Source organism: Saccoglossus kowalevskii, chromosome 11 (assembly GCF_978046115.1).
Source record: "Saccoglossus kowalevskii chromosome 11, keSacKowa6.1, whole genome shotgun sequence".
NCBI lineage: Eukaryota > Metazoa > Hemichordata > Enteropneusta > Harrimaniidae > Saccoglossus > Saccoglossus kowalevskii.
In genome coordinates, this window is record NC_140651.1 from 18,877,994 (window position 1) to 18,904,183 (window position 26,190).

At 35.9% G+C, this 26,190-nt stretch overlaps 1 protein-coding gene and 1 pseudogene across 2 annotated transcripts; both read left to right on the forward strand.

Moving 5' to 3' along the window:
- The first annotated feature begins 374 nt into the window (after positions 1–374).
- Positions 375–13,571, forward strand: LOC144361183 (organic cation transporter protein-like; annotated as a pseudogene). Its single transcript, XR_014930828.1, has 10 exons — positions 375–767; positions 8,188–8,291; positions 8,999–9,153; positions 9,420–9,588; positions 9,873–10,026; positions 10,695–10,777; positions 11,544–11,761; positions 11,944–12,055; positions 12,147–12,356; positions 13,296–13,571. The product of XR_014930828.1 is annotated as an organic cation transporter protein-like (transcript).
- A 2,838-nt stretch (positions 13,572–16,409) lies between these two features.
- On the forward strand, positions 16,410–25,280 carry LOC146736264 (organic cation transporter protein-like). Its single transcript, XM_085505239.1, has 10 exons — positions 16,410–16,802; positions 18,059–18,162; positions 18,478–18,632; positions 21,357–21,525; positions 22,105–22,249; positions 22,805–22,887; positions 23,011–23,228; positions 23,633–23,744; positions 24,114–24,323; positions 25,148–25,280. The coding sequence occupies exons 1-10, from the start codon at positions 16,410–16,412 to the stop codon at positions 25,278–25,280; spliced, it is 1,722 nt and encodes a 573-aa protein (XP_085361365.1).
- The last annotated feature ends 910 nt before the right edge of the window (positions 25,281–26,190 follow it).

Consider the following 26,190-nt stretch of genomic DNA (forward strand, 5'->3'; position numbering starts at 1 on the left):
GACAATCACACATGATAATTGAGATTAATTTATAGGACTACTGTGGTCATATACTAGACATGTAGTCGACTCCATTCCGTAAACTCAAATTCAAAAATCAAATTCAAGATGAAAATTTAAATTAGAAAGATTTTTTTTTTAAAAGAGAATATTTACGAATATTTATAAAACACATTTCTCACTGACTGGAAATAGTTTTTTATTTTTATTTTTTTGGTTTATTTCTGAAGGATTATTTAAATGTCTGAAAATACGCAGGTTGATTCAACTGGTGTTGTAGTTGGATATTTAGTCGATACATCATAAGCAGGCTAGTTGTACGCGACCACATTGCTATCTTCATCGATCGATCGTGTTCATAATATGCAAACACAATGTTGCAGTTCGATGATATCCTCAAGTATTTGGGAGAGTTTGGGATTTATCAGAAACGTGTATGCTATCTAACTTGTATTATTCACATATTGACATGATTTCATGCGTTTGCCCAAGTATTCTTAGCAGCTGAGACTGATCATTGGTGCTATGTTCCAGAGTTGGGTAAATATGAAGACGAATGCAATCTGAACGACACAGTAATGTTTTGCCAAGATATGATAAAGAACCACAGTATACCATTAGAAGAGAGCTCCAATCAGTGTGACAGTGGTTTGGTTTACAGTAATTGTGAACGCTATGAAAACAAAACATACTCCAATTATACTATGAAATGTAATCATGGATGGAGATATGATCGATCACAGTACAAATCATCGATATTTCAGGAGGTATTTTTTGGCTCTTTACAACAATAATTCAATTTACTATGTTTATGTTATTGTAAACTCGTTTGATATTACTAAGAACGTCGAAATATGGTTAAACGCACCGGACTGCATGATTTGCTTTAAAACTGGAATGAGAACATACAGTAAAAACAGTCAGTCGCGAAACCTGACAAAACAAACGCAGCCAGTTATATATTTCGAGAATAAAAAAAACAAACAATAAACGCAATCAATGGTATGGCAAGCCAAGTGTTGCAATATTATCAAAAATAAATTTGTTTTTTAAAATAAATTGTACACAACAAATTGGCGTCTGAATAATTAAATAGGAAATTTTAGAACATAAATACGTTTGATGAAATAAAATTTTAGAAAACAAAATAATAATTTATGAATTGAAATAAGGAATTTACTAACATAAATCGCGTTTTATGGAATGAAATAAGGAATTTACTATCATAAATTTTGTTTTATGGAATAAAAAATGGATTTTACAAATGTAAATCGCGTTTGATGATACAAAATAAGAAATTCAGAACCATAAATCGCGTTTTTTGGAATAAAATATGGATTTAAAAAAAAAAACTATATTTAATAATATTGCAACAGTTGGCTTACCATAGCCGACCACGCGCTTTGGAAATATAAGTAGAACTCGATGCTCCCAATTTCACTCAAGCAAAAGCACCCACGCGTGATTATAATTATGCTATTCCAGACACACTTAATATATTCTCAGACTAGTAATACAAGATATATTGAATACGTTGGCAAAGAAAAAAAGTGTTGTATTAACACAACAGTCAATATAGTTAATATAACGGCTCATGACAAAAAGTGGTAGATTGGGAGTCTATGGTAACAAAATATGACCTTGATTAAAAAAACGAAGAACACAGTAAACCCACTACATAAACAATCTGAACAACGCGGTATAAAACAGCCAACTGAAGTGCAACTACGCCAATAAATCAACCAGTTGAATATACAATGCACCAACAAGATAACCCAATATATTGACTTACACCGAGTTACAATCACTAGGACAGGCCACGTTCGTACAATCCGTTTTAGAGTGATGCTACGTCATCTCCGTTCGGATTTTACCCCCCCCCCCCCATATCGCACCACGATACCATCAGCCACTGTGACATCCCTGGCTGCTCTATTGACACAACGACGAATACTGCCACCATGTCACCACTTCTGCAGGTTTCTTCAACGCCTCCCTCCCGCCACTGTCATAGCTTCCTGAATAGTATCACCACCCGTCCGAGACGATGACAAAATCCTGTGTGGGATCAAACATATTATATTATTATGTATACAGGCGTCATGAAAGTTTGTGTGTTTGAACTCCATACTGTTTAGTTTAGAACCTGTGTTGTTGTTTTTTTGTTTTCTGAACATCACGTTTATTTTTGATTGACATTCAACGGGATCGTTATCGTTGGCCCATGCAGGCCTATGATTATGTTAGAATCCATTCACTTTCACAGTGATCCATGTTGCGTTCGTTTTGCGTTAATTTCAAACCTGGAATAGCATAATTATAATCACTTGTGAGCGCGTTTGTGTGAGTGAACGGAACATTTGAGACTCGTAGTCGCAACCTATTCTACTTATTTTCAACTCTACACCAGTTGAACAGAAATAAGTTTGGCCCATCTTTCACAGTCTCTTCATGTTGTTCTGATAGCAGACAATCCGTGATAGTCGCGGCCATCGCATATAAAGCGAGAACAATTAAATGAAATATCGATCTTATTGCAAATACATATTGGTCACAGTAACGAATCGTTGATATAAAGTAGCGAAAAAAATAAGAACAAATCAATTATGAGATGATCACATCAAAACAATGTGCTTACATGCGTGTTTAGAACACACCATGGACTCGCCCTTTAACTGTCCGAGTTATTGTGAATGACACTGACGCCATAAAGAAAATATGGGTTTGACTTAATAGAATGTTTGGGAGGCAAGAAGGTAAAACATGTGAATTAATTTCTTCTTTAGTTTTTAGGTACATTTCTTTTCAGGGTGATATTGCTGTAATGTTGCTTTTTGGGTTTAGAAAAAAGGGTGCGTGTTATTCTTGTTTAAAAATTTGAATTTCCTTTGTATCATTTTTGCAAAATGTTACCTCCGAGTTTTAATAGTCAATCCCTGATAGAATAGGGGTGTCGCATACGACTTATTTACTACTTCCGTGTCACTGAGAATGTTCTAGAACCGTACTGTGTCTGGGTGGAATATTCTAGATTTTTTTTAGAAATTGGTTGAATAGGTAATAGAACACTGTAGGAGGCAATATAAGGTAATGGAACATTCTAGAAATTTGTAGTAAATTCCAGACTTATTATGTATGCTGGGAATGACTGGAGAAGACAAAAGGAAATTTATTTTGGAGCAACTGAGCTCTCAGCGGGCTGACAGACAAGAGGCGAGGGAAGAGAGAAAGGCAAACATGGAAATAGAAGTAGAGGTGAGGAAAATGGAGATTGAGGAAAGAAAGGAAAAGTTACGTCTGGAAGCGGAAGCAGAACAGCGAGAAAAGGAAAGGGAGATTGAGGAAAGAAAGGAAAAAGTTACGGCTGGAAGCGGAAGCAGGCGAAAAAGAGAAATTGCGAATGAAAGCAGAACAGCGAGAAAAGGAAAGGGAAGCAGATGTAAGGAAAATGGAGATTGAGGAAAGAAAGGAAAAGTTCCGACCGGAAGCGGAAGAAGAACAGCGAGAAAAGGAAAGGGAAGCAGAGGTAAAGAAATGGAGATTGAGGAAAGAAAGGAAAAGTTGCGACTGGAAGCGGAAGAAAAGGAAAGAGAATTTGAGTTGAGGAGATTAGAGCTGCAAGCAGCAATGCCGGGGTTCCAGCAGGCTGATTTAGGCGGTCAACGAAATGTGATCAGTGATGCACAGTCACCAAAGTTGCCTGCATTTGTTGATGGTAAGGACGAACTTGATAGTTATTTATTGCGATTTGAGAGGTTTGCAACGAATGCGAGTTGGCATAGGGATGGATGGGCCACAAAATTGAGTGCGCTGTTGACTGGTAGAGCACTGGAATATATTCCAGGATGTCCGACACTGATGCAGTTGACTATGATCGTGTGAAGGTGGCGCTGTTGACAAGATACGATTTCACAGAGGATGGGTACAGGAAGCGATTCCGTGAAATTAAACCTGAAAGTTCCGAGAGTCCTGACCAGTTAATTGTGCGGCTTAAGAATTATTTTGTTAAATGGGTTGAGTTGTCAGGCACTGCAGCAACATATGATGGTGTTACCGACTTGATGGTGAAAGAGCAGTTTATTGGTGCCTGTACAAAAGCTTTTGCAGTTTATCTTAAAGAAAGAGCACCCAAAGATTTAGATTGGCAGTAATAGCAGCAAAGCAGTACCTAGTGGCACATGGTCGACAGTTATCCACGAAGGACCAGGTGAGTCGTAACGATAATAAGACTGCCATTAGAAATACTGATGTGGGACAGGGTAGTAGTATCCGGTGTTATGTATGTCAGGGTGTTGGTCATCGAGCAGCACAATGTCCATCAGTGTGGTGCCATAGGACATGTGGCTAAGTTCTGCCATAGTGGACAACACAGGGGTCAAGAAAGAAAGAGTGTCAAACCCAGCACTACTACTGGTGCAGCTGCAGTGGTTAAAGAGGAGTCTAATATCAGTGCTAGCTGTGCTGTTCAAAATAACAGTGATGTGCCTAAAATGACTGAGAAGGACCATTTGTTGTTGGCATCGGGGGAGCAGTTAAAGGTTGTGAATGGTGCATGTATGGAACGATGGATCATAAATTGATGGTTGATAGTACTGTAAGAAGGGTTCCAGTCGCCATGGTAGAAATTGATACGCCATATTTGAGAGGCACGGTTGAAGCATTATGTGTGCAGGACCCAATCTATGATTTAATTGTTGGGAATGTGCCCGGAGCAAGACCACCAGATGACCTGGATCCAGTGTGGAATGTGAGTGGAGCAGTAACAACCAGAGCGCAAGCGAAGAAATCTGGTTAGGTAAAGCCGCTCAAAGTGTGTGATGTAAAGACTGGAGCACATGTAACAAAAGACAAATTAATCGAGATGCAGCAAGCAGACACATCGTTGAAGAAGTATTATAATAAGAGAGAACCAGAAGTGAGAGGGCACCATACAACCGAGTTCCAGGTATATGAAGGCTTGCTATATCGTGTGTATTGGGATCGTTCAGTTCCAGGAGGCAAGATGGTACGTCAAGTGGTTGTGCCGAAACTGTTGAGGACTCGTGTTATGGAGATTGCCCATGATTCAATATTTGGTGGACACATGGGGATAAAGAAGACAGAAGACCGGATTGTGACTAGCTTTTATTGGCCTGGGCTACATCAAGAAGTTACCAGTTTTTGTAGGTCGTGTGATGTGTGCCAGAAGACTGTATCAAAGAGATCAGTTGTGAAGGCCCCATTAGGTAAGATGCCTTTAATTGATATGCCATTCAAGCGTGTGGCTATAGATTTGGTTGGACCAATTACGCCAGCCAGTGACGTGGGTCATCGATACATCTTAACTATGGTGGACTATGCTACACGGTTCCACTTAAAATTATAGGTACGGAGACTGTAGCCGAGGCGTTGATTGACTTTTATAGCCGATTGGGGGTTCCAGAAGAAGTACTAAGTGACATGGGGACTCAGTTTGTGTCAGAATGCATGCACGAAGTATCAAGATTGCTCAGCATTAAGAGACTGACGTCTACGCCCTATCACCCCATTTGTAATGGGCTGGTGGAAAAGTTTAATGGTACTTTGAAGAAGATGTTAAAGCGGGTGTGCCATGAACAACCAAGGCAATGGCATCGGTATATTAGTGCTTTACTCTTCGCATGTAGAGAGGTACCACAGGAGTCAACTGGTTTTTCCCCATTTGAGCTGTTATATGGTCGAACGGTTAGAGGCCCAATGAAGATCCTTAAAGAGTTATGGACCCAAGAGAGCGATACTCCTGAGATAGTTACTAGTTACCAGTATGTGTTTGAGTTGAGAGATCGGTTAGAACAGAGTTTAGAGATTGCTCGAGAAGAATTACAAAAGGCACAGAACCGATACAAGTGTTACTATGATCGTAAAACGAAGGAGCGAGTGCTTAAGGAAGGAGATAATGTGTTAATTTTGCTGCCAACTGACAACAACAAGCTGTTGATGCAGTGGAAGGGTCCTTATGTGGTGGAGCAGGTAATAGGTGACAAAGTGAAGACGTATAATGTAAATATGTTAAAGTTGTATGTTGAGCGGGAGACGTTACCTACCTGACTACCTGAGCTTTTGAAGAGTATAGTAGAATGTTATTCGTTTATGACTGTATTTCATATTTTATTATATTCTACTGTATGTGATTTTCGAATGTATGTACTCAGAGCTTTATTCAGTTCGATTTGATATATTGTATTGTTGTTTTATTTGAAATTGTTATCGTATTCGTATTATTGACGTCGTTGCTAGACATGTAATATTATATGTTATAATATTCTTGAGAGGGGAGGCAAGTCGCATACGACTTATTTACCACTTCCGTGTCACTGAGAATGTTCTAGAAACGTACTGTGTCTGGGTGGAATATTCTAGATAGGTAATAGAACACTGTAGGAGGCAATATAAGGTAGTGGAACATTCTAGAAAATTGTAGTAAGTTCCAGACTCATTATGTATGCTGATGTAATGGTCTATTTATAGACAGTGGGGGTATATATAGGGGAGTTGTTCAGCACTGAGTCCAGATCGGAGATCTCGTTGAATTGTATTGGAGTTTAAGTATCTAGTCATTGGAGTAGTGGAGTTTTACCGCGTTATTGTACTTGATGTTTGCAAAGTATAATAATACCAATATCAGTTGAAACCTCATCTGTTGGCTCCTTGTTCGTATTTTATCATCGCCGCCAGGGAAGTCTTTCTGTTACTGTTGCCATTTTGGTATTTGAACCATCACACCTGTACTATACCAATTACGGTAATATTACGTTGCGTGTGACAAGAGGTAAAGTGTGTCACGTGATATGTAAAAATAGCTGATTCGTAGTTAATATTTGGTGGCCGGTATTCGTCACACCTTCTACTAAATAAATGCGTCCATGCAAAAAAATGAATAACAATTCTCGTCTTTAAGTCAGAAGGAGCAAATGAAGCGCATGCGCGTTTGCATTGATAACATCCAGAAAGGAATGAAGCATGAGTTAAGTGACATGATATCGATTATTCTCGAATGATCACAGATTACGGACACTCTTGACTCTCCCTTATTGCACGCTGCTTGCTCCTTGAACACGTGGTGTTTTCAGCTATTATGCCATTCAGATTAAACACACCAATTTCAACTTGTATCATTGAGCAGAGGTCAAGCAAACATAGGTTAGGGTAATTCACGAATCAACGAAGCGATGACGAATGTTAGTCCACAAATGATGAAATGGATACTGTTAAACGCATTTAAGCTTGTACCGTTTCTTATCTCTAACTGATATTAAATTACACGTCAGGTGTGCAATTATATTAAAATGTAAAAATTCTTAACATAAAAAACGTGATGATCTTTTAATGTCCGTGGTCAACAGTCATTTTATAGAGGGGGTGTTCTTGTCAACATAATTACAAAGATATTACATTTAAGTACCAAACGTGCCAATTACCCTTAATCATATATGATTTAAATTGTAGTTTCAGAAATAGTTTGATATTTTATCACATTTGTACAATAATGTTTGGGAAAACGTTTTCCATAATAATGGCAAGTGTTTTGAAACTCGAACTCGAATATTCCGGACGCGTAACAACTCCTTGATTTCGACCAAGGTTTTGCTTGGAGACACCTTCACGGTCACGGTAAAATAGATTGAAATTGAACGTGAATAGACCTCACCAGATGAGTGAATAATTAGGATACCATTCCCCGATACTCAAACTTGACCTCCGATCTCGATTTGAACCTTCCTATAAGAAACACACAGACACGTGAATATATGAATTTATGATTTGGCAGCTCAGGTTTCGAAGGGTAGTTTTATAATCCCGACAATAAAAGCAAAAGTTAATTATTTTCAAAAAATGTGGATTAATTTGACTTAAATCTATCAAGTCGAATAGAAAAGATTGCTCAAATGAAATTGACATTAGCCATTGGCGGTGCGTGCACTGACCGTTACCAGACCTCAGAATTGTATCTCACATATATATATATATATATAAATTGTCAAAAACGCCCGATTAGCCAAATTCTTTCAAATGAAATAACAGATCAGTGGTTACTGGTAGTTTTAATATGAACCAAAACCATCTGAAACCAGTAAGCTACTTCCACAACTGCGAATTTATTATTTGTCTTTGCCTACTCACAGAATATTCGGAGTGTCCTAGAAGTGTCTTGTTTCATTTTTGTTTCAGTTTGATTTGGTGTGCGATCGCTATTCCCTTGGCGCGCTATCCTCATCTATGTTCCAGGCGGGACTGCTGGTTGGTGGAATAATTTTGGGTTTTCTATCTGACAGGTAATTATAGCTATAACGACTAACAACACCTGGCTTAATATAACGCGTCAAGGGATATTCCTGAAAAACTGAGAATTGAAGATATGTTACAATACGAAGAAATCTGATTTTCAAGCAACATACATCCAATTGATCTAATATACGATTTAATCTATTATATCATTTTAACAATTGGTGGAAATCTGATGATTTGATCTGGTAACCAGGAATTTGTCAATATTCAATCGGTAGTATAATTGTATTTTAGCTAGCTTGCCTAGAAAAAGACAATTATGCATATAAATAAAATGTCACGACACTCCCCTGACCAAAGGCTTTCATTCAAATTTTATAACTAATGACTTAAAGTGGGAGGGTCGTCACCTGCGCACGCACAGGAATTGAGTCCAAAGCGACGATAACAACACACGCTAAAACGCAAAGGCTCATGGATAGACGCTTGTTTGTAAACAATGTCACGCTGTGACAATCTGACGCATTCGCAGGTGACGACTCCCCCGCTTTGACATCACGATATAACATTATTTTCCTCACTTACTGAGACCAGAATAATAATCACCGAGAGCCCGTCATGTCACAATAAATGACGACAGAAAACTCCACGTCAATACACAATGAGCTCTATATGCTCTTGTCTATCATGGGTTGTCCGTCAATATAAAAATTTAAGTACTCATTTTGACACTTATTGTTTCTTCAACTTGCAGAATTGGTCGTAAACCATCAATGATGTTATCATTGCTGTGCATGGCGGTTGGAGGCTTAGCATGCGCGTTTTCTCGAAATATTATCGTATATTCCATTTGTAGACTGGTTGTTGGCAGTGGTGTGATGGGCATATGGCTCACCACTATCGTGTTGCGTAAGATCAAATATATTTAGGAGTTGCAGTGTAGATCGTGGTGTTAACTTATTTTTAAATAAGGTGGATGGTACAAATTTATATAATCACACACATAAACATGATGATATGATAATTGAAGTCATCAATCTAATTATATATTCACCGCTCGTTTGTTTCAATCCCTCAAAAACAATATATATTTTAGTAAAGTGTAAATCGTACACCTATTTCATAATGAAATCATAGTGAACTCACAAATATGCATATTTGTGATGAATTTACAGTTACAGAACTTGTTGGTCCATCAAAAAGAGTGTTCACTGGAACTGTTACGGCTTTTTTCATAAGCTTTGGATATATGATTGTAGCTGGATTAGCGTACTTTATCAGATACTGGTGGATACTACAGTTATGTATATCAATACCAGCGGCTGTATTCTTATCATATTGGTGGTAATTATAGTGACATATACATATTGACAATACTGAATAGGATATACTATTTATTTATATTATTGCCTTCTAACACAATGTGGACAGCGAGTCCGTTACTGGTTGCAGGGTGTGTTTGACCTGGCGGAACAATTATCGATCGGACGGGAGAATTTAATTTGCTGTTTTATGAAATATTGTTAATGGTAGGAGAATGAGTAAAGTACAGATTATTTCTAATAGAGCATTCTGCATATGCTAATGATCGGGTTTCCAATATAAATTTCACATATTTCTTTACTCAGGATCCTACCAGAGTCTCCAAGATGGCTACTTTCAGTTGGCAAAAAGAAACAAGCAGAAATGATCATAAAAGATTGTGCCAAAGTTAACAAAGTTACAGTTCCCGACAGTGTGTTTGAAGAAATGTTCCAATGTGTTGGCAATTCAATGGCAGAGGTTTGTCTTCACTCTTTATCTCTTTATATTGAAATTGTTTATAATTGTTTTTAGCCATGGAACATTTTTCAAAATTTTCTGGTACAGTCCATAATTATACATTCTTTTAATGACACGAATCTAATATTAAAACATCAGATTAATGGTAGTGTTAACAGATAAGGAACAGCAAACACAAATTTCGCTGTATATGACAAATAATCTAAAAAGAGAGTGTTACATATATTACCAAAGGCAGAGATCGTTAACAGGTTGAATGTTGACTGGTGGTATTTCAATGCACGAAAACCAGTAAATTGTCTCATGCTGTGTATCATAATGCCAAATATGCGTTTGGGGTATATTTCTCGGAAGGTGCTCACAGCCTAAACATTTTCGTCTATTATTAGTGTCAATGCGACTGCGACGATTCCCAAGCATAATTCAAGATGACAATGCCAGTGACAGAACCCCTATCTATAACCAAAGAGGGAGCATGATACATTCCACCCGACAAGCTCTTTTTCTTAAACTCAGAAACCTCGATATTTGAGAGAGTATCTAGCAATGCAACAGCTAATCAATCGTTGTTATGACTGTTAAATGACTGATTTGACTCGAATACCTGTGTATCATGTCATGCAATAACTCATTGTCATTTACTGCAAGTATTTATTTCTGCTGAACAGAATAAAGAAGACACAGGAAACGTGTTTGATCTATTTCGCTTGCCAAATATGAGGAAGAAAACTCTCACCATCTGCTACGCTTGGTAAGAAGAAATGTACACAACTTTTGCCACATTATTAAAGCCAAATAATATCTAACTGTAGTTAAGATTAATATAACTAGATAATTTATCGAATGCTAAAGTATTCGTTTGTGGATTATACACATGAAACAATGTTTTTCGAATCGCACGGAATTGTTTAGTTAAGTTAAGTTACGTTAAAGTAAATACGAGGCAATCTTGTCGACTACAGTTTTAAACGTTGGTTAATTTGCAAAAAAATGTGTAAAATATCACGATTTGGAATATTGATTTTGTGATGAAATGTAGATAATAATCAAGCAAGTTACAACAAGCTGACCACACTGACAGGGAAGGTTCGAGTGAACAGGAAGTTATCTATAGATTAGAAACAACCTGATATAAACCCTGGCGTTCTGCTTAACATATATTTTATTTTTTTTGTGTTTATTTTAACTATAACGATTGTGGTGTCCGCGATTATCACTTATAACATTTTAACTAATTGAAAAAAATAAGAACGGGGTCAAAATCTTTGCTTGATGTAGATTACAGTGAAAAATTGAAAACAATCTGATATTGATATCATAGTTGCTCATATAATAAATAATACATGAAATGTAGTTAATGAACTGAAACGCTTCATGATAGGTTTGTTGTTATATAAATGATTTCCAACACAAGGTGTATTTAAATGTTGATTACATTTTAATCTAGAAAATTATCCTTATCGAGAAGGTATTTTGTTAGAATTTTATGAATGTTGTTTTTTTCCATATTTTAACAGGTTCACTGTAAACATGGTGTACTATGGTATATCGCTAAACACCTCAAATCTTGCAGGCGATGACTATTTGAACGCTTTTCTATCGGGCGCAGTTGAAGTGCCAGCTTATATTCTAGCTATATTACTACCTGAAACAAGACTTGGGCGTCGTTGGTCTCAGTCATTGACGTTTACACTTGGGGGGTTGGCATGTATACTTACTCTCTTCGCACCTACATGTAAGTATAGATGTTATAAACATTAATTAATAGTTTAGTAGTGTTCACGCTACACGAAGATTGAAGCTATTCTCACATGTTTGGATATCGGATAAACCCAATTGCGTTCACGCACGGGAGAAAACAGTGATGGGCTTTTTGCTGAATCAACCAATCAGATTCGTACTTATCGTATTATCCAGGCACTGTGGAATGGATTGGTATTGCTTTGGTGATGACTGGAAAATGTGCTGTTTCAGCTGCCTACGGCATCGTGTATGTCTTCTCTGCTGAAATATACCCAACCCCAGTCAGGTACAGCACATTTCATATTAATTCATGAGCTTTGTAGAGATTAAATAAATGTGTAAATGTAGCTAAAACTTGCATCTCCTTATATTCCCAGAACTACTGGACTTGCCTTATCCTCGCTTTGTGCCAGAGTGAGTGGAATTCTAGCACCACAACTGTTATTGTTCAGAGTATTTTGGGAGCCATTACCACTCATCATATTCGGATCAACGGCCATTTTGGCTGGATTGCTTACATTATTGTTACCGGAAACACGTCATCAGAAACTCCCAGAGACGCTTCTGGATGGTGAAATGTTTGGAAAGTAAGTTTTGTTACAGTAAATAAATGCTATTTGAATCATTAATCGCTCGTATTCATGTGGGTAACATTTCGAGCAGAACTCAATCTTAATTACCAAATACATGGTGTTCATGTCACAATTATAGTGATATTTGGAGCAGATGTTGAAAAGCTTTATAGGAATACATACCTTGAATATATCTCACACTGACAATCTGTCACCATACAAAGGTACGTTTCACAGCAAGATGTTGATTTAAACATGTCATCAATCACTTCTGCTGCGTACCTTGGCCAATTTCATTAAATCACGGCATTGGCGTTGTACTGAGCGACTGATTGCCCTTCATTTTTTCAAGTGTCCTATCTGTTTCTAAACTCGTACATGAATCTCGTGAATCCCTTGTGCACCCTTTCGTCGTTCAGCCTTCTCAAATTTGTTCCAAGTATTCACGCCCTTTAACATCGTTCGGGGTGTCTGTCTGTTTTCATAACACTGTCTGCTTGTTGTTGCTTATCTGGTTTCTATTATCCCTCCCCGCCATCGTCACGTAGTATCATGAGTGGATGCGATCTTGACGCGGCAGGCGAATGTTTTTTGAGTGGAAGGAATCGTGTAATAATTTTCGGGGGGGGGGAGTCGTTAGTAGGTCCTCAACAACAGGTGTGCGAGGCACCTATGCTTCTATAAATTATGTTTTTATTTTGTTTGTCTTATGTTCAGTTGAAATTATTAACTATGGGATTTCATGTCAAATTAAATATATTATTACTATACTATGTAAGAAGATGTGACTTAAGTTCGTGAATTTGTTGCAAGCGGAAAAAATTCTTCCTAATTTGTCTCAGAGGTAGATTTATACAGCTTTTTATAGAGTAATTCCAATTCTTCGATAACATCAAAGTAACACCCAATGAATATTAGCAACATCCTGGAACAATTCTTTAATTTGTTTTACAGAAAAACTCATTCATTTGGTAAACTGACTGCAGACACAATCACGTGTCCAGTGGATGATATAATGATGGTTGAGATAGCTGACAAGGATACAAATGGGAAGAAAATGGAAAGTGACATCCAACTATTATAACATTGTATTATCACATGTGTATCTTTAGTAAACTGCACGTCAATACTTGTTTTCTCTGGGCTGACAGTCTTGAAATAGTGGTAAAATCGCTATAATGGCCGAGATTTATGTTTTATGTTATGATTTATGTTTAGAATTGGAATTGATCTGTTTCCTCTTGGAATACACCTCTTTAAACAGGTAACGTTCAATGCGATTTAAAACATGGAGCCGACATACGACTTCATGCACTTGGCGATCGATTAAACCTGCATTTTAGTAAATAAATAAACTGTTTTCGTCATAGGACGTCACACTGTGGCACAGTCATTATATGTTAATATCACTGTTTATACAGATTTTGTGCGCGATATATTCAGTTCATTATACCTCCATGGTCAGTTTATACCTCTATAGGCTTTAAACCAGACTGTGTGTATAGTACATCTGATAGTTAAACTAATATATGTAATTTACTGATTTGAAATGAATACTTGATGCAACACATATTTATTAGTCATGTATTTTGAAATGTATTGCTGTCTCGTTCATTTTCAACCAGGTAAGAATGTATGTTTCACGTTATTTGAATTGTTCTATTAGAACCAAGACGGTCTTTTCTCTACACATATTTTAATCTTTAAAACTATAAATATCGTTACAATTATTATTTTGTTATTAACTATTTTTTTAACATATACACGTATAGCACAATTTGAAACCCAAAAGTTCATTTTTTTTTCACTGTGACAGTGGATAGTTTAGCGCTATGTGACATTTTGGGATTACGTTTACTAATAATTATGCTGAATTTTATGATTTAGTCATAGTACAGACTATTTATAAATAATATATTTTTTTCACGTCCTTTATTCATATATAACTAATTTCTATATTCATATTATTTGTAGAATTATGAAAAATTAGATATATTATTTAAATATAAAATTCATGCACACCTTCTTTTTTTCCTAGTACAGAGGAAGTATAAATAAATATGCATAAATAAACTATCAATCATTTGCATAATGTAATTGATTACCGTGTGCATACATAAATCACTGGCTATTTATATTATTTGCAAATAATTAATTAGCAGAACTATATGTGGAAAGTAGTGCATCTTATTTACTATAATAATGTTAGATATGCTCAAATCATCAATGGACCTGTCTAGAAGTAGAATATCTACAAGGTTCCCATATTATTTAAACAGAAATCTCGTCTTTGTATGAAAATCATTGCAGTGCGCTGCGTGTTATTAATTGTATTGCGTTATACATGTTAAATATTATTTAATGATTCGAACTATATCTTCTAACTGATATCACATTAGAAAAAATATTTAAAATCGTTAAATTAGGCTTCATTTACAAGTTCAAGAAAGTGTGTTCGTCATACCCACACCAATGAAGTTATATTTTCAGTAGTGGTGTCTATTTTTTGGATAGGAGGATAGCTCAAAATGTAAAAAAAAATATTTTCATAAGTTCTAGTAGGGGCTGCTCTGATACGATCACGAACTCTTTAAATGTTGGTACAGATATGGATACAGTTGTCATGGAAACAACAATTGTGGGAATGATTTTACATGTATAAATTAAAAACTTATGGACCGATATGAATGTTTTTTCACATTTTCAGAGAAAGTTGCCTGTGATGCAATGGACTTTGACTCTATAAACATTTTAGACTTCGCAAAACTAATTGATGTGTAGCTAAGCACCAGTCAATCGTCAAAGAAAACAATACAGCCTAATCAGTGACCAAGAAAGAAGTAGTCTCTGTCAAAACAAATGTATTCAAAATGGATTCTGGATTAGTAGCACGATCGATGGTAGATAATAAATATATCATCATTAATACATTCGGAGCAACATCAGTTCTCATGCGAATGGAGTATTTAGTCACAGTACACATTAATACAGCTATTACCACTACAAATATTGACATAATCACAAATCCCATGACAATCACTGAAATGGTCTGAATGCTAAATCGAGCTACGTCTAAAGTTAGTCCAGGAAAAGTTCTTGCATCCACGATGCAATTTTCAGGAATGATACGCGCAAATCGACAAAGTGAATTCCCTATACGTCAGACTTCGCGTCAGGGACGAATTGACCTCACTGATATTATTATTCGTTGTCAAATGCAGAATAAAAACAACAATGTAGCCATTTTACTGCGATGTATATATACCTTATTCAGTACTACAGGCCACCGTCCATAATGAAACGTAGAGTAGACAAAATGTGCCAACTAATCTTACTTTCCGTAATCTGAAAGCATAACACATGATTTATCAACGTTGTATTTTTGCTACCGAGTAGAAAAGACCAAAGAAGAAGGAAGAAGGACTGGGCAATATAAGAAATTCCAAGCTCCAAATTCCAAGTATAAAGAGGACACAGAGTAACAAGATCTGGTATCAAGAAGGACGATCAACATTTAGATGTCGACTACGTCTTCGAAAGTCGAACTCAATAAAATAAATTTAGAGAGTGGAAGGTTTTGTATTAATATTCATGCAATTATACGTACCGTGGAAGTGATCACTTGCAGTGATATATATTCACCAACGATGCCCGTTCCCATGATAACAGAAAACTAAAGGGAAGTGAATGTGTTTAAGATGAGCATGATATCGCTCCCAGGACATATATTATTAGACCTGTATTGAAAAGACTGTCTGAACCCATATATACGAAGTACCTCTAAATTTAAAGGTCCCTCTCATATGTGAGTCACAGTACAACTTTATATACCGGGTATCACACACCACGTATGACATAACAAAATTGGATAGACAAATTTATACGCTTGACTTAGATTCGTCACCGGCCTGGTAATGTTAAACTATTTGCGTTTATTTCCGTTAATCGTGTCAGAACACAGACAAGTATATGAGAATAGCTTTTCACAAACGAGGCTTCTAATAATAATCTAGCTAGCTGCTCATACGAGGGTTGTACACCAGTTTGTCTAGAACAAAAACAAAAGCAATGTTGCAGTTCGATGACGTCCTCGAGTATCTGGGAGAGTTTGGACTCTACCAGAAACGTGCATACTTTCTATTATGCTTCATATATATAATTCCAGGATTTCATGCGTTTGCCCAAGTATTCTTAGCGGCTGAGACTGACCATTGGTGCTATGTTCCAGAGTTGGGTAAATATGAAGACGAATGCAATCTGAACGACACAGTAATGTTCTGCCAATATATGATGAAGAATCACAGTATACCATTAGAAGAGAGCTCTAGTCAGTGTGGTAGTGGTTTGGTTCACAGTAATTGTGAACGCTATGAAAATCTGTCATACTCCAACAAAACTATAAAATGTAATCATGGATGGAAATATGACCGATCACAGTACAAATCATCGATATATCAGGAGGTAAGTAACCAGACTATACGTCAATCTAAAATATAACATCACAATGTCTTCCAGAAATTTCAGCAAGCAACCGTATAAATACCCTTTGTGACTCAGTCAGTATCAGTCGACAGTCAATAGAAAACAGTTACTCTGTCAAGTGAAAGCGGCCGAGAAATAGTCAAATGCAGATTACGATAACGTGTTATTATTAGATAGACAGCGAAAGGTGAAGTGTCGTGGCGTTAGTGGATTGTCCGCGAGAGAAACCTAATGTGTAATGTCATATGACAAGTCTTGACGATCGAGCATAGAAATGCAAGAAACACGAGTGGTTTGAGTCTACATGATCTTCATTCGAAGAACCGAAGACATTGTCGTTCCGAGAAGTATTACACAATAAATCCAAACATTTTGAACCACCTTGCTAAGTGCCAGAGCAAGCCATACAATTTACAAGTATTCTATTTCAAGACAATCATGATTCTGGTACAAACTTGAAAGTTTTTCTTCATTTTTTATCTTGAATATCGTGGTGTTGTTTTTTTTTTACAGCAATTGCGGAGGTAAAAGTTATATTCTTGAATCGCTAAATGTAATTCGAATTGATTCCCTCTGTTCCACTTTAAAATTTCCATATCTCGCTTAAAACTGGTAGAACTTTACATTCAGCTGCACTTAATTATTTTAAATAACACTGCTTCATGCGATTATTATTCTAGACAAAATGTTTTTCACTTGAAATGTTATACACAAATTACCTTATTAATATTTAGTAATGAATAGTTATTTCATTATACTGGTTACTGTAAAATAGCGCAAAGAGCTTGGTCCGGAAACGCGCCAATCGATATATTTTGCTATTATACACTTTTCACACTTTGTAATAATAAATAATTTTCCGTACATATTTCTAGTGCAAACACTTCAAAACATGTGTACTTAGTAAAATCAGTTTTGAAAGTGTTGTGATAATAAGTGTACATCATACACTTTTCATAATTATGCAGATTATAAACCTTAAATGTTTTTAAAGCGAGGACAAACTATAAACACTGTTAAATGTATTACTCCAAAACAGCGAAAATGTCTTATTTTAAAAAATGTGTCAAATTTTATGACAAATGGATTTACAGTGCAGTATTCCCGCATTTGATGCACAAATTAAAGAATAATTCTGATTTTGTAGTGACGAAAAGTAAACCAATTTTTGGGCAATAAACTAGCAAATTGGTAAACTTACTTCTGTGTTTATCACCTGGTCATTTTTTTTACAGTTTGATTTGGTTTGTAATCGCTATTTTCTGGGTGCCTTATCATCCTCTATGTTCCAGCTGGGATTATTGGTTGGAGGAATAATTTTTGGTGCTCTATCTGATACGTGAGTGTCGCTGAAATGGTTAACAAATATTATCTCAAACCACATGGATGTTCACAAAATGCAATATAATAAATTAATATGAACATAGATAGTGTATATTTATGTTGCAGCGATTTAGTATATATTCATAGTAGTATTCTCGATGCATGGATTCCACATTATAAAAGACAGAGCTATGTCGTACACATTACAATCATATGAATAAACAGCTTATCTTATTACTTGAACACTGGTAACAAAACTAAATATATGTAATTGTTTATACAGATAAAGTTTGTCACGTATTTAGTAGGTATTGTTTGCTCACATTTTCAGAATTGGTCGTATGCCATCGTTGATGTTGGCAGTCAGCTGCATAAGTATCGCAGGTAGCGCATGCGCGTTTTCCCCGAATATCATCGCATATTCCATCTTTAGACTGATTATTGGCAGTGGTGTAATTGGCGTGTGGATTATCGCTTTCGTACTAGGTAAGATATACAATTGCGTTTTAAAGCCATGTACGTTTGTGGCAGATGAGATGTGCGGCTAAGAAACATTGCATGCATAAGTTTGATGTAGAACCTGTCGTTGTCACATATTATCTCGGGGGGGGGGGGTCACTCTATAACAAAACCTTACACCATGTGCGTTCTTGCTAAAAAAATATTAGGCTCCTAGGGCTGGCAGCACACTGGCAAATCATACCCCTATTGCGGACGCAATGTAAATTTAGTACACCCTAGAGCAGACATATTGAAGAAAAAACACCCCCTATTGCATACATATACTGAGAACATTCTACTCCCATTGCGAGTATTCTCAGCCGTTTTTGCACTCAAGTGGAGTGTGATAAACTCTAACAAGCTACTTATGGTTACTATGTATGCAACTCCTGTTGGTGTCATTCGTTGTTTTATGAAGAAAGATGAAGAACTATTGACATGATTCGGATGGGCGTTTAGGGCCTGGTCAGAGCTATGGGTCAATTCGGGGCCTAGGGAGTGGTTGTTGCAAGAGGGGGTGCATAGCGGGCACAGCAACACTGTGAGTTTATTCCTGTGAGCCTTTTGCAGACATTATAATTTTATAGGGGCCTGTTTGCCTAGCCATGAGTCGAATCCGTTGTTACATAAATAAGCCTAGTTATGAGTCGAATCTGTTGATACATACACAAGCCTTGCTATGAGTCGAATCCATTGTCACATCCATAAACAGAGCCATGACTCGAATCCGTTGTTACATAAATAAGCCTAGTTATGAGTCGAATCTGTTGACACATACACAAGCCTTGCTGTGGGTCGAATCTATTGTCACATCCATAAACGGAGCCATGAGTCGAATCCGTTGTTACACAAATAAGCCTAGTTAAGAGTCGAATCTATTGTCACATCCATAAACCGAGCTATGAGTCGAATCTATTGTCACATCCATAAACCGAGCTATGAGTCGAATCTATTGTCATATACATAAACCGAGCTATGAGTCGAATCTATTGTCACATCCATAAACCGAGCTATGAGTCGAATCTGTTGTTACATAAAGAAGCCTAGTTATGCGTCGAATCTTTTGACACATACATAAACCGAGCTATGAGTCGAATCTATTGTCACATCCATAATCCGAGCTATGAGTCGAATCCGTTGTTACACAAATAAGCCGAGCTATGAGTCGAATATATTTTCAGATCCATAAACCGAGCTATGAGTCGAATCCGTTGTTACATAAATAGGCCTAGTTATGAGTCGAATCTTTTGACACACACATAAACCGAGCTATGAGTCGAATCTATTGTCACATCCATAAACCGAGCTATGAGTCGAATCCGTTGTTACATAAATAAGCCTAGTTATGCGTCGAGTCTTTTGACACATGTACATACATAAACCTATCTATGATTCGAATCTATTGTCACATCCATAAACCGAGCTATGAGTCGAATCCGTTGTTACATAAATAAGCTTAGTTATGCGTCGAATCTTTTGACACATACATAAACCTATCTATGATTCGAATCTATTGTCACATCCATAAACCGAGCTATGAGTCGAATCCGTTGTTACATAGCTATGAGTTGAATTTGTACATACATAAATGTAACACAATATTTGCATAGGTGTTTGTTCCGGGTGGACATTTGAATTGGAGCAGGGGTATTCATGCTTAAAAATGGCTTTTCTGAAGGTTTATGATGATTTATAAGGAGATACATATTTACCGAGATTTAGAGATTAGTGCACCGGGGAGATTCACAAAGAAAATTAAGTCAATGAGATTGAAAAAGAACTATTTTTGCGTTTGTCTTGTCATTTAAAAATACCCTTTTCGAATTTAATAACCGTAAGCACTGTACTGGGAGACCGCGGTCGGCTGTTTTTACAATAATAAATAGTTCAGTTGTCACAAAGTAGAACATGTTACGAGTTGTATTATTTTACTAGGGCGATAGCTGTTGAAAAATGTCAGTTCGAGCAGATTAGATCGTCAATAGTATTTGCGCCCTCACCGGTAGATTCACTCAAACGCAAATATATTGCGAGTTCTGAAATGAAACACAAAATTAAACTATTATTACAATTTCTAGCTTTCAATTTCCTGTACATTAAACATGCATTATTAGTAGTGACAAATTATATTCTGAATTCTAAATCACCAAGCAACTCTAGTTCAGACACTTTAACAATAATAAATACAAAATAATTTGTTTTGAAAACAAAAACAAATCACGTGACTACTAAATGTTGTATTCTTTATAACTATTGCACATGAGATAGAGTAAATACAATAATACAGATTTCCTACTGGAAGAGGTCAACTAATCTGTTCAGCGGTTTTCTTAAACAAGGTCACGAAAAAACGACAAGTAATTCGGAGCATCAACAATAGGAACCCATCCCCTGTTGGCAATGAACCCCTCACTAGTTTGAGTGGCATATTTAAATGTTAAGCCCTTTCAAAGCAGATATTAGTGTAGTGTAAAATATTAGCACAGTGATTTAATACCCTTCTTGGCATGATAACAGCTTTGTACCTCGTAAAAAACCAAACTGACCATGCAACTGATATTTCGCATGACGCATTGCGGGGCTGTGGTTTAAAATACCATTAGGCATTTCATATTTTCCATACTATGTTACAAATATATTGATAATGTGTTTGTGTTGATGGAATCTGCAATTGAATGCATATATACAAATTGATTCTTTTCTCTACAGTCACAGAGTTTGTAGGGCCATCAAAGCGAGTGTTCGCTGGAAATGTTGTTTCACTATTCACCTCTATGGGATATATGATTTTTGCTCTGTTAGCGAACTTTATAAGATACTGGTGGATACTACAATTATGCATATCAATACCAGCGGCTGTATTCTTATCATATTGGTGGTAAGTTTACTAAGTTACGTGATTAGTGGAAACACTCACTTCAAAGTTTTCTGAAAGTTATCGCTACACTTTTGGACACAGTCATATAAATGTTTCTTTATTATACCATAAAATGAAAACTATAAAATTGAAAGGTACTTAAGTATAAGATGTATTGTACGCTCAGCTCAGTTGTTAGAGACCCATCCTATGGTTTATGTTGTATTTTCGAAACTCTTCTTTGGCCAACCTCAACTTTAAAAAAACTTAGTTTCCTGATCAATTCCAGACGTCTGATTTACAATAGCGGTTTACATAATGTTCTACAATTATGTAGCCAAGAGAATTCTGTTTTACAATTCATGCCACTGTTATCCGAAGCAATTACACTATATATTACAAACAAAAGATTTAGACAAATTAGATGATCAGTAACACATTTGTTTAGTAGGTTATTGTGACTTAAAATAAATAATAAAATAAAACATTTTTCCAAGAGCAATTGCATTTTGCGTAAAAATTGAATGATCAATAGGTTCACACTCGATTACTATTCACAATCAATTTCCAGAAAAAAATGTAAAGTATTTTTTTACTCAGGTTTGTACCAGAGTCTCCAAGATGGCTGCTTTCAGTCGGCAAAAATGAAAAAGCTGAACAAATTATCAGAGAATGTGCTAAAGTGAACAAGGTCATTCTTCCGGACTGTGTGATGTCAAAGGATGTGGGAAAAACAAAAACAGAGGTAGGTCATTACGCTTTGTAGTTAATATATAGCAGATAGTTCATGTACCAAATATAAAAACGCAATTTGAACAACATAAGTTTCCATACATATTTAATTTCTAGCGAATACACCAAATGCCTAAATATACTATGAATGGAATGTATCTTTTCAAACACACCAAAATAGACAGGAATGTGAAATATATTAGTTATAATATTATAACATCATATAATAATGTGCTACTTAACAAAAATGTGTTTTTTTGACAAACACAATTCACATATAACACGAAAAAGACTTTCCGTTTTTTGAGAAAAAACTGAAATTCAGAATTGTATTAAGATTACTTCATAACGAAATGTATTTACCGGTTACACGTTAATATTTTTGCATATTTATTTGTCATGAATTATCACTGAAAGAAGCTGAATGGAGAACAATAACTCCATTTTCCTCCAAAACGAAAAAAAATATCACAATGTTGAAACGGAAAGTTTTTATCTCAAGTTATATCTATCACCGCGTGGATCATTATGAGTCGAATTCATTGAATGTATCTTGTGTTCTGTACAGAATAAAGAAGAGAAGGGAAACGTTCTTGATCTATTCCGTTTGCCAAATATGAGGAAGAAAACATTCAACATATTTTATATTTGGTAGGACATATATTTTATTACAATTGTCGTTCATTAATGTAAACTTGAGCCACACTACACTGCTTTTCTATCAGTGGACAGATGCGATAAATATGTATATGTTATCACACTATGTTTTAACAGGTTTACCGTAGCCATGGTGTACTATGGTCTATCACTCAACACCTCAAATCTTGGAGGCAACGACTATTTGAACGCCTTTCTCTCAGGCGCAGTTGAAATGCCAGCCATTATTTTAGCTATACTTCTCCCTGAAACTATACTAGGACGACGTTGGTCTCAGTCATTGTCATTAATACTTGGGGGAGTGGCATGTATACTTACTCTATTCACCCCGTCTTGTAAGTACATGTATATCTTGGATATATGAATGATGTAAATATACTGCAGATAGTTCAACATTACTGTTGGGGGTGTTGTATGCAATTATCAATATAAACATTTTCATAAACCAGCAACACACTGTTCACATTTACTACAACTGCCACACCAATAATGGGATAAGATATGGGAGCATATCTAAAAATCTCTTGCTGGTCATTTTTACATAAATCATTATACACATTGATACCCAAAACATCTGTTTGTTTCTAGCTTTGTAAAATTGCGCCTTTGACAATAATAGAAAACACGTAACATTTACTAGAGTGGAAAGAGGTGCATTGACAAATGAATAATTGCCATCTCTGCAAAATCCACAAGTAGAGATGATAAATACTTTCAAAGTTAGATATTATTTTTTCAGGTAAATTGGAATGGATTGGCATTGCCTTAGCGATGATTGGAAAATTCGCTATTACAGCTGCTTTCAATATATTATACGTATTCTCAGGTGAAATCTACCCAACCCCTGTCAGGTACAATTATTAAGTAATGTTTAAAATTTTCGAATTTGTGTATCAGTATTTACGGAAATGCGAATAATACTAATTTAATAATTTACGGAAAATGCATGGCGCAAATTTCACCCGGAAATTCCGTAGTGGTCTCTAGCAATCGCGGATTTAGTCATGTTTACAAGGTTCGTAATTTGTGTAGTCACGTGGTAATTATGCATGCAATGACTGTCCAGTTTGGGCTCACTTTTACTTCTATACTTAGGCTTTTCAATTATATACGCTGGATTGCGGTTGTGAATGAGACAACACACAGAGAATTCTTTATTCGAAAACGTCATCAAACTCCCCTCGCTACCTTAGTACTAAAATAATAATAATTTACTTCAGAACCATCGGAATGGGTCTATCATCGCTGTGTGGTAGAATAGGTGGAATTCTAGCACCACAAATGATATTAATCAAAGCATTGTGGGAACCATTACCACTCATCATATTTGGATCAACGTCTATTGTGGCTGGGTTATTAACATTATTGTTACCGGAAACACGTCATCACAAACTTCCAGAGACGCTTCAGGATGGTGAAATGTTTGGAAAGTAAGTATTTAATATTATGCCAGCATTTTAGACGCCCGTTCCGGTTGTGCAAGAGCGCGTTTTTAATTATGTAAGTCCTGGTAAAATAACCTCATATCACGGTTGTTCGTGTTCAGAAGTAGACCCTAAACGTGAATAATACACAGTAGGGGTAAATCATGCAGTAACATGGCTTTCATCGCAAATGATGACAAAAATGTGTGCCGTCTGCAATGGTTCGCTCGTAACCAGAAAATGTGTTCGACCCTCAAAACGCAATGGGCATACAGGATTAATTGGAGTCTGTATTCTTTTCAATTATATCGATTTAGACAATTTTACACATATCACCGATGCCGATAAAAAGAAAATCACACGGCACAGATCATCCTCGCAACACCAAGATACGAGTGCAAACTCGCTCCAACGTTCGATGTATATATAATGTATGTATGCTAGTTTTTGGGCCCGTTGTTATTTTACAACTGTTGCAAATAGAGCGTTTTGAGTGTCATATCACATTTGTACATAGTTATTGATACTTTAAAATAAATCTCGTAATTCAGAATTACATTTGAAATAAAGGTGGTTTAATACAATGACAATAAATCACCGCCAAAATCGGGTACAAAATGTTGTACAATCCAAACCTGATACTAGTTTGTTTGTATATGTTTATACATGTGTATCGTGCAAAATCTCGCGATATGCCCGCCTTTGGTGGTGGTGTATTATATCAGTGACAATCTCAGAAAACTCATTTGTCCTTAAATGTAATGCATGGCAGCAAGATGCAGAAAACCGACTCCAATAACTCATTAACAAAATGTATTTTCCGTTCACAGAAAAGTATACTCATTTAGTAAACTGACTGCAGACACAGTCACATGTCCAGTGGATGATATAATGATGGTTGAGATAAAAGGCAAAGACAGAAATGAGAAGAGAATGCAAAAGAGAGAAAGAAATATAAAGTGATATCCAACTATTATAACAACAAGTAGTGTTGCCAAATGTGTGATTATAACATTATTAACTGCAATATATTCAAGAATCAGTTTATATAATTATATAATGGCTTATAAAATGAAATTGTACACCATAATAATGTATTCGCATAGATAATAATATTCTACAATAAATTTGTATAATTTATATAGTTTTGGCATGATTTAAAGGTAAAGTAATAACATGTTATTGCATTAACGCACATATTATATCACTTGATTGTTGGAAAATCTTTTTTTCATTGTTAACATGTGATGGGAATGTGTGATTAGCATGAGAGAAGGCACAGATCATGACATCTATTAATAATCTCAGAAATATAGTATAGATCACATTCCCTGTGTTAAACTAAATAGTTAAAAAAGTATTGGGATTTAAGGTATATGGTTGCACTATTGTTGGCGTATTTTGATTACGTATACCAGATACAGCTTATGTCAACGAGACTACTCACTTACTGAGTATAGTACAATATATATATATTTATATATATACATACATTTTCTTATATGATTTAGTCAATAAGCTCACTGGATATTTTATTAATAAGAAGTTTATGGGTTATTCTATTTGGAGTGTAAGAAGCAACGTCACTTGGACTTGAGTTCTCGTTAGTCATGCTATTTGTTAAGCTTATTATTTATGTGCATATTTAATTTGAATCCAATAAATCATATGTATGTAAACCATTTTTATTCATCACATGCATATGTTATTATATATTATGTTTTTTTTCATTACTTTTGTCAGCTGACGGGGAAAAACTGGAGATCGTTCAATGTCAATTGTTCAACTCCAATGAATTGAATTCTGAATTCGAATTGCGCCTTCTGTTTACCTCGCGGTAAAAAAATACTACCGGCAGAAGATAATAACACCA